Raw genomic sequence first — 15,010 nt, forward strand, 5'->3', positions numbered from 1 at the left:
CTGAAGACCATAATGTCAAGGACGTTTGTGACGAGGCCCATGAGGGCCAGCAAGGTTGTGAGGCAGAGGTCAATGAGGATCTCCACCACCTTCAGGGACGAGGACGAGATGAGCAGCTCGGAGGGTTTGAAGATCGTCTTGTCGTCATCAGAAGCCACCGCTGCTGCTGCTGTAGTTGCTTCTGCTGCTGCTGCTGCTGCTGCTGTTGCTGTCGTTGCTACTGCTGCTGCTGCTGTTGCTGCTGTCGTTGCTGCTGCTGCTGTTGCTGCTGCTACAGACTCAGTTGTCTGAACGATTGTGGCCCAGTCTACGACAGCTGTTACGTTTTCCATGGCGCTGAGATGAGAGAAACGTAGGTGTTTTTTACGCCCCTTCTGATACAGTTTAGATCATTTTGGAGGCGGGTTTCAGACCCTGTCTGTCAGGGCTCACCACACCATCCCCATAAAACAACAAAACAAACAAACAAGCAAGCAAACACACAAACAAACAAACAAACAAGCTAGCAAACTGGAAGCAGGAGTAGATGAAGTGTGACTGAATGGGGTGAGGAAACTACGCATGAGAAAGGTTAGAATGAGGAGAAAGGAAATGAGTTAAAGAATTCATAGGAGAACTATGAGACAAAGTGTTTGGTTTGTAGACAATGCAAATGTTTTCACTCATTTGAGAGAGAGAGAGAGAGAGAGAGAGAGAGAGAGAGAGAGAGAGAGAGAGAGATAGAAAGAGAGAGAGAGAATGATAGAGAGAGATAGATAGAGACAGAAAGAGAGAGAGAGAGAGAGAGAGAGAGAGAGAGAGAGAGAGAGACAGACAGACAGAGAGAGAGAGAGAGAGAGACTGAGAGAGAGACAGAGAGATCTTTGACGACAACCAAAGACCCTTGCATTACAATTTGCAAGTTGAACCAAAAGTTTCCTGTATTCAGAGAGAACGCAGTGGTTTCTTAAATTAAACAAAGATGTTTTTTAAATCCTATTTTAGAAGATAGAAAGTTTCGTTTGTCTGTAGAGTTTTATGTTGAAATCTGGATAGTCTTTTCCAGCTTAGACAGAAATGTGACAAGTCGTAGGATGCAATGACATCAAGCTTGTATGTGTCCCAATTTTTGGACGTTTGGACACATAGAGTAATTGGCTTAATCTTAAAACTTGTTCGTTTGTCTTGCTATTAGTGAAAAAAAACCCACCATTCTGTCTTGAATAAAAGACGAGCTATTTGCGATTGAAAGAGGTGGGGGTCGTTTGGTGTCAGTGTTAAGATTAACGAGAAAGTTTAGTGACTTCTAAAGCTTGGGTGTCCTTGAAAAGTATATATTTACATTTTTTGTAGCATTGGTCCACGTTTTAACGAAACAAAATTCATTTAGAAATATGTTTTCAAATGGACACATCAAGTGTCCGTTTCTTCTATTTCATTCCTTTAACAAGCGCCTAATTTCACCACGATGCCTCACATATTATTTGACGAGAAGAGATCAGCATTGATGCCAGCACTGACCAGCTTATCGTATGCCTCAACCAAAGAAGAAAGTAAGCCCACCTCAACCACTCAGTAGATATAGCCAGAGGAGCTTTGTACAACCCCCCCCCCCCCTGCTTCCCGTCAAGATGTTAAAAACTATGACATAATAATATTGAAATGCTGAAACCACGTACATTTTGAGCCTTTTACTTTAAAATTATTTTTTTTATTTGAACAAAAATAATACTTTTCAAATCCGAAATAAGAAGACATTTTTATCCATTTACACATTTTTCTCATAGACGATCTGTTCTACTTTATTGCTTACATGAGCTGCACAGCGCTGTACGAGCTAAGCGACAAGTAAAACATAATGATCTTATAGATTTAAAAAAAAGACGCATGCCGATTAATATCACAAGAAGATAACAGGCAGAGCGTATAAAGATTTAAATCATTGATAATGACAAGAGAAAGGTGCGCCAGGAGCTGCAGTCAACACACATTTTATATTTTCTTTGACATTTTCAAACGACCAAAAACAAAAATTGGTCTTTAATCATACAATGTCACATTCACTCCCTCTCCTTTCTCTCGTTTTTGCGATCAAATCAAAACAAAACAGAACAAAAATGAAATAAACCAGCTGTCTGTTTTGTAGTTCTTAAGTCTAGAAAGTTTGAAACAACCCCCCCCCCCCCAAACATATTCACAACCTTTGACACAGCCGAGGGGTTATGGTTTAGCCATCTAGAACAAAAACAAAACGTATGTTTTAAAAAACCGGAACATTACACCAAAAAAATAAAATAAAAATATAAAAAAGGAAGAGAAAAACACACACACACACGCACACAAAAAAAATGAAAGATAGAAATGAGATGGCAGACCTTCCAGTGCTCCAAAGGTCTGCTCAAACTTTCCCCTTTTCCCAAAGCTTTTAAACCAGCCCTCCCTCATTACATCTGCTCCAGATCTTCCTGGTGGCATTGTCGTCAATTATCGCAGTGCAAGTGCCGGGTGTGCTCTTTAGGTGTCTATTAGTATCATTAACACCTGGAGACCGTGTTTCATTAGAACCCTCAACCGTCTCGTTATTAGCTGTACAGCGAGCAAGGTTAGAGAAATTACAAGAATATGCGGCTCTACTTTGAGCGAGATTTTTTTTCCACATAGATTTTTCACGACAGATTATACGCTTGAACAATAAAAAAAAGGGGAAAATTAAATAAAATGAAACACCTTCTTCAAACTCCCCCCCCCCCTCAACCCCCCGAAAAGGAAATTCTGAACCACCTCGAAATTCATGACTATTACTAAAATTATACCTATAGGAAGTAGAACCGTCGAGGGGGGTGTTCTTCAGATTCCGAAAAGATTATACGGGCTAAAGAATTATCAGCTAATTTTTACAAAAACATATTCGAGTCAAGACTTTTGACACTTAAGGAAAAAACGTGAGCTCATCATTATAGAACCAAGTCTTCATCGTTTCAAATGCAAAGCAGCGCTTTTTTTTAAAATGTGAATTTTTGCCCCTTCAAAATATTCTATCAAAAGTAGTTTTAATCACTGCTGAGATCGCTCTGTACCACACTGCTCTCCACTGATATCGTGTGTGTGTGTGTGTGTGAGTGGCCTGAAGGTTGGGGCTGTTGTAGCGAGTTGGTGGTTGACGACGAGAGGAAGTCACGGCGGGTAAGACTTTGGAACGTTGTAGCTTGTGTAATTGTCGGACGGCGAGCTTGGGAGACGGATGGGTGGATGGGTGGATGGGTAGATGGATGGATGGATGGGTAGATGGATGGACGGATGGACAGATGGACAGACGGACTAACAGTCATAATGTAGATAGGTAGATAGACAGATAGATAGATAGATAGATAGATAGATAGATAGATAGATAGATAGATAGATAGATCGATAGATAAGTAACAGTATAACAAGCAGATTAAACAACAACGATCAATGAGGAGGTAATCAGACAGAAGCATTAATAGACGTACATGTTGACAATTTCTGACAAGACATAAAATGAGAGGTGTGGATGCAGATGGATAGATCAATAAAATGATTAAAATACAAACACATACATGGAGGCAGACAGGAAGAATGTATTCTTCCTATCAAACTTCTGAATCCTTATATCGTCTCCTTTCATTTGTACGTTACAAACTTAGTAACACCTTTGATCTCTGGCACGTATGAAACCTATTTGTGTGGCAAGTGCCATAAAACTCTTACTTAAACTAAATAAGTAAGCTCTTAGTCTCATAGCAAGAACAGAGCTTTTCCGACTCTCTCGTCCTCTCCTTAATACAAAACACACGGACACTGTGTGGACTAACTGTAGTGGACCATGACCTTAATTTGATTGTTGACAGACGATCTTTTAAAAACAGTAGATATAAGCATAATAATTATGCTTTGCCTGGGCAGTAGACGTAGAGAAATTAGATTGTCCAAGTTCTACTTTCACATCAGTGGAGTTAAATACAGAAAAGAAAGCTGCCCATAAAATATGTAGTTCACGAATCGTTTGAGGAAAGTGTTGTTTTATCACTTGATTTATGTTTTTAAAGGGTAAAGCGCTTCATTTGTGCAAAATAACCAAGCTCATTTTGGCTGGCTTTGGGTCAACGGGCATACTGGACATCTCGAAAATATAATTTTGTGCTACTTCCGGTGTGATTCACTTACTGGGGACTCGCGTCCTTCTCATTTGGCACGCCGTTTTGGGGCACTTTAAACAGCATACCTGTTACTTTTTCATTCATATTTTTCATTCTGTTTCTTTCTTTTTACACGGAACTTGTCATCATCATCATCATCATCATCATCATCATCATCATCATCATCATCATCATCATTGTCTTTCTCACCCTACACCAGGGTATAGTCCACGGACAAACACTTTCCACCTTTCCCTATCCTGGGCTATCCTCTCGCTATTATTCCAAGTCTTCTCATTTTTCTGTACATCAAACCAACATGAAAATTGCTGTAATTTTTACGACGAAATTTTTACCAGAAAATTTTTAAGCACTTAATCTGATCATGGATCAAAACTAAGCCGTGCTAAGAACTCTGTTGTGAATGCAACCAACTTGTGTTTAGCGCAGTCATATAACCTAATGCAGTTTAAGAGCGCCGTAAAACTCTTGCTAAACAAAACAAAATGCACACATAGTATGAAGTATGAAAATTCGTGTTTCTGATTTGTAGTGTACGAACCCCCCGGGGCGGTGCCACTGACTGAAGTGTCTTTAGGCCATTCCTAAAGGGGGGACATTTCTCGTTCTAATGCACAGTAGAATTGTAAATGGGCTGATCCAACGTTATGCTCATCTGTGCCTGAACAACAGGGAACTGCTACTTTTTCTTTCCTAATCCTTACTATCGTCATTTTCCCCCTACTTCTTTTGTATGTTTGTCACACTCTTGTTCCCCGCTCTTTCTGGGGTGCCTTGATAGTCGAAGCAGACTTTGTGCTGTTGAAGCTAGAAAGGTGAGCAGAGTAAGTCTGATTCCCTGTAAGAACTTCTCCATTGACATCCACCCCTTGGTGCTCATATGACCTTATGCAGTTATGAGCGCCGTAAAACCTTACTGAAACAAAGTTGTGTACGGTGGCTCGAAGTGTGCTGCAACATTGTCTTTGGTCAGAAACAGACGGCAGCTACGTCCGTAACGAGTTAAAAAGGAGAAAATTCCGTCTGCCACGCCCTGTTGAATATGTACTCAGACCGCGATTTTGAGAGGTCATTACTGCATAAAACGGGGCTCTGCTGGGCAAAGGTTATTGTGTTTTCCCGTACCAAGTAAGGTGGAAAAAGACTGCTTAAATAAATAATCTAAAGTCTACCAATGAGCACACAATGCAGTTCTTGGGGTAATGGAATCGGCATAAAGGGAGCATCTTCCTCTTTTGAAAAAAAGGGACGGAAGGCAGTAGGCTACCTCAGAATTACAAAGTTCTGTCTGCTCCGTTCCAAGTTTTAAGAAATTTGACGTATAAAAGTTTGAGTTTCATAATATTTCAAGCTTTTTCTAATGCAATTCTTTGAATATCTTGATAACGAGTCCGAATAATCTTACGATTTTGATAGAGCAGAACATGTGGTTTCTGGCCTCGTTATGGTCGAAGAGACTCAAAAGGGCCCAAAATGTCAGATAGAACTTTGTAATTCTGAGGTTGAAAATTGACATAGGTAGACCACAGATAACTTACTTATAACTTACTGAAACAACTTGAACAGACAGGTGAAAAGAACAGAAGAACAAAGTCTTTTGAGAGCATCGAAGCAGATAAAGGTCTAGCAAACCGCGATCGCTGGTGTGTTTCTAGCTTAGCATTATAAGGGGGGAAATGGCAGGGAATTGTTTATTTTTAAAATTGTAACCGGAATTAGTTTTGTTTAGTCAGGAAGGAAAAACTGACATTTTGCTCGTTTGAATGAGATAGTTCCAAACGATACGCTTATTAGTTGTTGGTTGGTTGGTTTTTTTGTGGCTTTAATCACAAATAACCCTTTTGTATATTGGATATTAAAAATAAGCCAGCCTATTCCCAAATATCTGGGAATAATATGGTTATCTGTACGCCGTCTCTCTTTGACACATTTCGTTTCATTTCTTGGTGGATGGGGCGGTTTCTGTTTTGCTTTTCGATATTTCTTACGTCATAGAAACACTTTCTCCTCTGTAACACATTTCGTTTCATTTCTTGGTGGATGGGGCGGTTTCTGTTTTTGCTTTTCGCCATTGCTTACGTCATGGAAACACTTTCTCAATTAGTGAAGACTAATCTCTGAGGGCCAATATTATTATTAAATAACTCGTCAAGCTACGGGTTCGATAACGTTATGCTGTTGGAACCTACATTGCGGACGATTGAGCTCCTGTTTCGCCAACGTCCACGCGTATGCCGAAGCTTGTTAAAACCAGACACTTTGATCATCGAAAGCATCCACTTTTCTTCCTTTTGTTGACAATTTTATAAAAAACCCAACACTTTTAAAGGCAGGGATGAACATATTGTTTAGATTAGTATTTGGGATGCGGTATGAGATATCAAAGATATGAATATGGATGTGAAGTATGGAGGAGTGGAGAAGTGGATAAGTTTTGAAGGGATGAAAAATGGGAATGTGAAATGGGGATGTGTCATGGAGTGATATATTTTGAAGAAATGGAAGATGGGGATGTGTCATGGGGTGATATATTTTGAAGAAATGGAAGATGGGGATGTGTCATGGAGTGATATATTTGGAAAAAATGGAAGATGGCGATGTGAAATGGGGATGTTGTGTGAGGAGGGAATGTGATATGGTGTCGGAATGTGGAGTGGGATGGGAATATGTTGTGAGAATATGTTGAAGGGATTTGTAATATGTGTGTACGTTTGTGTGATGCGTGTGTGTGTGTGTGTGCGTGTGTGTGTGTGTGTGTGTGTGTGTGTGTGTGTGCTTGCGATGTAATGCAGGGATTTAGTTTGGGATCGTTTGGAGACGGTATGTTGTGTGGGAAGGGACCATAGACTTGTATTACAATGTCCAAGACTTGCACTCTGACGTAATTCCGGTTTATCATGGAGTGGGCGATTAAATTTTGACTCTATTGGGAAACGAAGGGCGAGGAGAGAAAAGTTGCGTGCGCAATCGACAACAGTGAAACTGATATTTCGCCTTTCATCTGAGCGCTATTGGCGCGCATTAGTGCAAAATGCGCAGTGAAGTCTTTTATTTAAAATAGAGATCAAAGAGTTGTGGCCATGACAGTGCACCTTCTATTATCAGAATTCGGGTCTATGGATAGAAATGGAGATGAGCATTTTGGAAATGCCGGCCGGGGTTGGGATATGAGGATTTGTGGGTATACAAATTTTTGTCAGCTCTTCGCGTCTCTGTTGCCTTCGAGGGAAACTCTTAAACATACCTCTTCACCCCCCTCCCCTTCCCCCTCTTCCTCACCCTTTCCTTTTCCTTCAACGCCAGTCATGTCTCTTTTTCTTATTCTCTGATTCGGCTGTGCTGATGACTCTGGCCTTTCTACTATTTCGAAGTCAAGAAAAGCATGTCGATAAGATAACAGCTGTTTAGAGCTGGGGAAAAGCAGCAGAAGCAGACAGTGTAAGAGAAGGTATTTTTTTTTTCAATACGATCTGTTTGGGTTTCGTGAAGCAAAAGTTCCAGTATGAAAAAAAAGAAGAAAAAAAAAAGAAAGCAAGAAAACAATTCCAAGAGGAAGAACGAAAGCAAAGTCGAGAAAATGAAAGAAAAAAAGAAAGAAAAATGGAAGACAATAAAGAAAGAGCAAAAACAAAGGAAGAAAGCAATACCAAAAGAAAGCGTGAAAGAAAGAGATGAAGAAAGAAAGACAAAGGTAACGAAGCAGAGGCAAAAGAAAGGAAGAAAAAGAAAAGAAGAAAAAATAAGCAATACAAAAAAAATGAAAGAAAGCGATGGAAAAAGAAAGATAACAGTAAGAAATCAAAGACGAAAGAAAGGAAGAAAAATGAAAGAGAGAAAAAAAAAAGAAAGAAAGAAAATAAGAAAGCATTATCAAAGGAAACAAAAGACAGAAAGTAATCAGCTGAGATCACCCAGTTGCCCAGTCCGACCACGACTGGTTGTTGACAAGGGGAGCGACATTTGTCAGTGGCCCTACCACGTGACCGGAACAAGGACGGACACAGACCGGTACACAGGGCGGGCATAAAGTCTTTATCTGATTCCGGCCTGCCCGTGAGAGAAATCAGGGAATGGCTCTGTGTTCATCCTGGTACTGTCATCAACAACCACAGTCGGTATGAAGACGATCCTTCAAGACGCATCTATGGATGTTCAGCATAGTGCAAAGTAAACTTTGACTCCCCATCTAGTGCGCAAATAATATCTGGGGACAGTGTTTCGTTAGTTGTCTAGTGTGTTATGGGTCCTTGGCTTGAAACGTTGAATTGAATATCTACCTACTTACCTTTGAAAGAAACCTATCCAGTACTTAGGCTGTTCTGTCGTCATTTTTAGAAATACAGTATGTTATGCAGTTTTTACAATTTAACAACTGAAGACTAAAAATAATAAATATATATATATTTTTTAAAAATAATGATAAAAAAAATATTCAATTAGAAAACCCGAAAAATTGTTACCAAGGGAAAAAAAAACCCTTTGCAAACATCCCAAGTCAATAATTTTAGGAATACAATTTTGATAATTACTCCCTTTTCTTGTTTAAAGCAAATTTCTTTCATTGGTGACATAATTCAGTTGTTGTTGTTTTTTTTTACTTTCCTATAAGATTGAAAAACTGTACTCCAGGGTTTGAAACCCGCTTCAAAAACGTGACCGTGAACTTGCTCAGCCGTTAACGTTTTGTGTGTGTTAGCTGAGACGAATCCCGATATATCAAATGATCTTAGAGATCATTATTGTGATAAACAAATACAACCAAATGTTTCACCTTTAAAAACGTCTTCCGTAAGTGAGAGGCAAATTGTGTTTTCAAGATATTCAACATTTCGAATGTCGAGTGTCTCCGCTGTAGTATTTCCCTCTGAGTGGGCCGGTTTACTAGATATAAGCGAAGTAGTACATCACACTAACAAAAACCCAACAACCAACAAACAAACAAACAAGAACAAGAACCCCCCCCCCAAAAAAAAACACAAAAAACAAACAACAAAAACAAAACAAAAACAAAAACAAAAACAGGCATAAACCAAAGTGTCCAAGTGGTGGTGCTGGAGTAATTAAACAATTCGCTACACATATACCTCGCCGGCCAAAGAAGGAGAAAAATTGTTTGGAATCTCAAATTTATTGAGACTAAAACTGACACTATGTCATATCGTGTTACTGAAGCGCATTTCATGAGATAGAACAATATAAGGTCTATTGCTTCTCACGGGGTCGGAATCTATTGGTCTTGACTTTCAAGACAAACAATTTTGCTTTTATCAATCGAGTATCAATTCACCGCGGGCTGCATTCATTATTAACCAATTCGTTTACTTGCGGGCCAGACTGAAGCTGTCCACGGGCCAGATCTGGACTGCGGGCTCTCGTTTGCCAAAACTTACCTTAAGAGATCGAACTTTCTAATTTGTGTCGAAGAGGACACTCGAACAACAACAACAGCAACAATAAAAAAAAGTACTATTGATAATAATAATAATAATAATAATAATAATAATAATAATAATAATAATAATAATAATAATAATAATAATAACAGATAGATAGATAGATAGATAGATAGATAGATAGATAGATAGATAGATAGATAGATAGATAGATAGATAGATAGATAGATAGATAGATAGATAGATAGATAGATAGCATTTGTATAACGCAAATCCCCGCTCAACAGCAAGCTCTACATGTTTCACAATCTATACTATGTATTACCCCCAGCAGACCTGAGAGCATTCTGAAACAACCTTTTAAAAAAGATTTTTTAGCCGAAAGATACGAATAGAAAACAAAAAGAAAGCGAAAGGGAAGGTGAAAAGGTTTTATATTATGGTACATTAAAAGGAGTATCTGAAATGTATCTTGCTGATGGGCAGTGCTTACTTTCTTTCTCAAACCGCACCCCACTTCCGACAGGGGGATTCAGGATTTGATAATATAATTCACAATTATAGTATAGTAGATTACAACCTCAAGCACCCATCCCCTTGAAATATTCTTTTAATATAAAACAAAAAACAATAAGAGAAGAAATGAAATAAAACCCACACCAAATCCCGTTTAAAGAAGCCTAACATTCCCCACCTCCACCTTCAAGCCACACAAACACCAATACAAACTCGACACCATTGTGATACTTTCATGTACATTAAAAGAACACTGCGTAATACAAATGGACAAGATATTCCTTTATTTGCTTTTTTCCAAGATCAACAAAATGCTAACAGCAACAGCAACAACTGTAACAACAGCAACAGCAACAGCAACAACAACAACAACAACTATAACAACAACAACAACTACAACATCTATAACAACAATAATAACAACAACAGCAACAATAACAAAAGCATAAAAAACAACAGATTCATCAACATCATCAACAACAACCCCAACATTAATCGCAAGCGCAATAAAATCACCAACAACAACGACATCAACAACAACATCAACAACGGTAACAACTGCAAAAGCGTTATAATAAATATGTCTTGTTTCTTACACATTGGGAAAAGTGTGTAGAAAGTGGAGCGGAAATTGGAGCTCATGGTGAGGTAGGTGACCATTTTTATAAAAAACATAGTTAAACACACAAAAACAAAACAAGCAAACAAACATACCAAATCAAAACAACAGTACTTCCCGCCCCTAAGCAGCAAAACAACCAAAAACATTCACATATATCTTTCTGCGAGCAGTTGGTCTGAAGTTAAGCATGGATTATTGCTTACCATTATAACATCAAGAGGCTAGCTCAGGCCAGGGAAAGGCGGAGAGTGTTTGTTCGTGGCTGTATCCTGATCTAGGGTGAGAAAGACAATGATAATGATAATGGTTCTTTAACAATGGAATAGCTAGAACCTGGGGAGAAATAAGTGAACAAACCACAACTTATTGTGACAAATATGAACAGGGTTTTTATTATTTTATTTGCAATTTCCCGAGATAAACAAAACAACAATAACAATAACAACAACAACGACAGCTTCAACAACAACAACAACAACAACAACAACAACAACAACAACAACAACAACAACAACAATATCATCATCAACAACAACATCAAGAACCCGAACAACAGCAAAATCGTTTAGTTTATGTGTCTTGTTTCTGGCACCTTGGGAAAAGTGTGTAGAAAGTGGAGCGAAAATTGGAGCTCTTGGTGAGGTAGATGAAGAGATTGACAGAGGCGTTGATGTAGTCGAAGAGCAGGACTGTGTAGGCGCTCACGTTAAACATAGTAATATTTTTGAGATACTTCTTGAGATGGTAAATCTCCGGACCCTGCATCAAGCAGTCCCTCTCCTTAAAATAGTTATAAACTCACACGAAAACAAACAACCAACCAAAACAAACAAATAAACAAACAAGTATAAAACAACAAGTCCCTTCTCGTAAAATGAATTAGGTTAAAACAATTAAAAACAGAACAAAACAGACAAATAAAAAAAAAAAACAACAACAAACAAACAAAATTCCAGCATCTCCCCGGCCCCCTTTTCAAAAAAAGTTAAACTCGCTCTTAAAATAAAACAAATAAATAAACAGAAAAAAACAACAACACCCCCCTCCAAGCAGCAAAAACACCAAAAACATTCACAGACATCTTTCCGCGAGCAGTTGGTCTGAAGTTAAGCATAGATGATTTCTTACCACAAGCATAGCTAGATAGAGACTGGGGAGGATAAAGTACGACTTTGTGGTTAAGGGACTATAAAAAACCCTACTGTAACAAATCTGTAAAGGGTCATCATTTATTATTTTCCACTTTACAAGATAAACAAAACAACAACAACAACAACAACAACAACAACAACAACAACAACAACAACAACAACAACATCTTCAACAAGAACTTTAACAACATCGTCTTCAACAACAACATCAAAACCTCTAACAACAGGCAAAAGGAATAAGTTTATTAGTTTATGCGTCTTGTTTCTTGCACCTCGGGAAAAGAGTGTAGAAAGTGGCGCGGAAATTGGAGCTCATGGAGAGGTAGATGAAGAGATTGACAGAGGCGTTGATGTAGTCGAAGAGCAGGACTGTGTAGGCGCTCACATTAAACATGTTGTGGTACTTCTTGAGATAGTAAAACTCGGGCTCCATCATCTTGCCGATGTAGTGGGCGAAGCGAGGCATCAACGCCACGATATACACCACGATCACCACCAGCAACATCTTGACCACCTGACGGTCACGACTGGTCATATCCCCCTGGACCTCGCCCGTCGCCGATTTGTGCTGGGACTGAATGCGAAAGCGGGACATCTTCTGAAGCTGGTAGACGATGATGCCCGTGCAGGTGACGATGACGAGGAAGCAGATGATTGGGTTGATGATGCCGATAAGGTTGAAGTACTCGATGACAATGTCTCCGTGTTCTTTGTAGAAGTCGTTGTATTTGTACACGGCGATCGTGGTGTTGAACTCTGTGCTGTACTGCCACTCGATGTCGTAGATGAAGTAGATGATTCCGAGCGAGGCTAAGGTCAGAATGGAGATGACAACCATCATGATGAAGGTCAGTTTTGGGGTCACAATGGATTTGACCTTGAAGGGTATGCTGACGCAGAGACATCGCTCGAAGGAAACGTAGGCGGCCAGGACGTAGGATACGTAGTTGGCGAATACCTGTGTTTGTGTATGTGTGTTTGTATGTGTGTGTGTGTGTGTGTGTGTGTGTGTGTGTGTGTGTGTGTGTGTGTGTGTGTGTGTGTGTGTGTGTGTGTGAGAGAGAGAGAGAGTGCGAGAGAGAGATAGATAGATAGATAGATAGATAGATAGATAGATAGATAGATAGATAGATAGATAGATAGATAGATAGATAGATAGATACAGGGGTAGATAGATAGACAGAGAGAGAGTGAGAGAGAGAGAGAGAGAGAGAGAGAGAGAGAGAGAGAGAGAGAGAGAGCGAGATAGAGAGAGAGAGGGCGGGGGAGAGAATGTGTGTGTGTGTATATGTGTGTGTGTGTGTGTGTGTGTGTGTGTGTGTGTGAGTGTGTGAGAGCGCACGTGCGTGCGTTTTATCGTGAAGGGCGTTGTTTATCGTGGTGGTGGTGGTGATGGTTTGGTGGTGGTTCGTGAGAACACGGTGGTAGTTGTGATGTTAGTGTGTGTGGGGTAGGGGCAGGGGCAGTGTTGATGGTGGTGGGGATTTTGGAGGGGAACAGAACAAAACAAAACAAAAATAAATTATTGCCCAACATACTTGTACTATATAACTGCCCTTTCATTTTTAACATTGAGAAAGATTAATTTCGTATTCCACGAACGTACTGTTATCTTGTACAATATCCATTTTTTTTCTGCTTAATAAAAAAATCTAAATTACTTTCAAAGCACAGAATTAAAGTCGCAAAAAACTGGAGTTAATACAAAGTGACATGAAATTCTACGGAACATGCGATTTAATGCTATAATATTGATCTCAGGGGGAAGACGTTTCAACAGCTGTGATAGCTGTGACATTAACTCCCAATTGTAGGGAATATGAGTAAGTAAAAGATGGCACCCAGTTCGTCATTTTAAGACAAAGCGAATTCGTTAGTTGTTCATTGTCACTACATACAGCGTGTGGTTGGCGGGTGCTCTGGTGGGGTTTGCTCCTTCTTTCCTATCAAACATAATCTGTTGTCCAGATTTTTTCTCCTTCTTTTTCGTGTCTGTTACTCTCTTGCACCACCTCTAATATTCGTTGTTTATATAACCATATGTGAGGCAGCATGCTGGAGTCAGGCTCTCGTCAATTTTTGGGAATGTAGAGTTATTGGTATCATCTTAAAGCTTGTTCACTTGTCTTTATTTGGATAAAAAAAATATTCATTTATCTTGAATACAAGTCGAGATATTTGCAAACGAAGGAGGTGTGGGTAACATGTTTTCTGAGGTAAAATTAGTGAGAAAATGGCCGCCGAAGATTAGTTATTTCCTTAGCTTAAGAGTCCGTGGCAACTGAAAATTTACATTTATTGTACCTTTAATCAACGTTTTTCAGAAAAATCCACACAGAAAAGCGTTCTTTAATGGACATGAACGGTTTTGATAAACAAAAATTTGATAAAAATTCACAAACCTGCTGAAAAATGCAAGTTTCTTCATTTTGATTATTTTGACGAGAGCCTGATTCCACCACGCAACCGTAGAACTAAACACTACATACAAGTAGACTACATAATTTACATCAAATTAAAGGATAACGTTTTTTTAAGAAAATTGTCTTGGTAGAATATACAGTTAAGCTCACGATACCAACCAGATCGTAGGAGAGAAAAGGAATACGAATGGGACACTTGGGGTTTGTAAAGCATTCTTTTAAAAATCCCGTGTCATGGTTTGATGCTGAATATTGGTAAGTTATGAACATGATGTGTTAATGTGGTACTCATTGTTAGTTTCTTCAGAAAAACTAAACAAAAAAGCTTGTAAAACTTTCGCTTTAACTGAGAAAGGACAATAATTTTGAACCACTCTATAGTATTATTATTTGCCCCCCCCAAAAAACAACAACAACAACAACAACCAACAACAACCCAACAACAACAAAACAACCAATAAAACAAAAACCCAAACGTACCAACAACAAACCAACCAACCAACCAACAAACAGAGAAAACAAACAAACAATTCCTAAAAATAAATCAAAACAAAACAAAACTTTTTTAGGTTTCAGGTCAATAAAGCAGAGCAGAAAAATTTGCATCATTAACGAAGTTAGGCTTCTTTTTCAAAGTGGCTTCTAACAGCGTGTCGATGGACCAAAAGGCCCGTCTCTCTCTCTCTCTCTCTCTCTCTCTCTCTCTCTCTCTCTCTCTCTCTCTCTCTCTCTCTCTCTCTGTCTCTGT

The 15,010-nt window shown here is 39.0% G+C and overlaps 1 protein-coding gene across 1 annotated transcript in view; it reads right to left on the reverse strand.

Moving 5' to 3' along the window:
• Positions 1-12,089: 12,089 nt before the first annotated feature.
• LOC101852241 overlaps positions 12,090-15,010 on the reverse strand; it is a 4,845-nt gene continuing 1,924 nt past the window's right edge. Inside the window, exon 3 of the mRNA XM_035969585.1 lies at positions 12,090-12,716. Coding sequence (XP_035825478.1) covers positions 12,090-12,716 — 627 coding nt within the window. The remainder of the gene's footprint in view (positions 12,717-15,010) is intronic.

Source organism: Aplysia californica, unplaced genomic scaffold (genome assembly GCF_000002075.1).
Source record: "Aplysia californica isolate F4 #8 unplaced genomic scaffold, AplCal3.0 scaffold00159, whole genome shotgun sequence".
In the NCBI taxonomy this organism is placed as follows: domain Eukaryota; kingdom Metazoa; phylum Mollusca; class Gastropoda; order Aplysiida; family Aplysiidae; genus Aplysia; species Aplysia californica.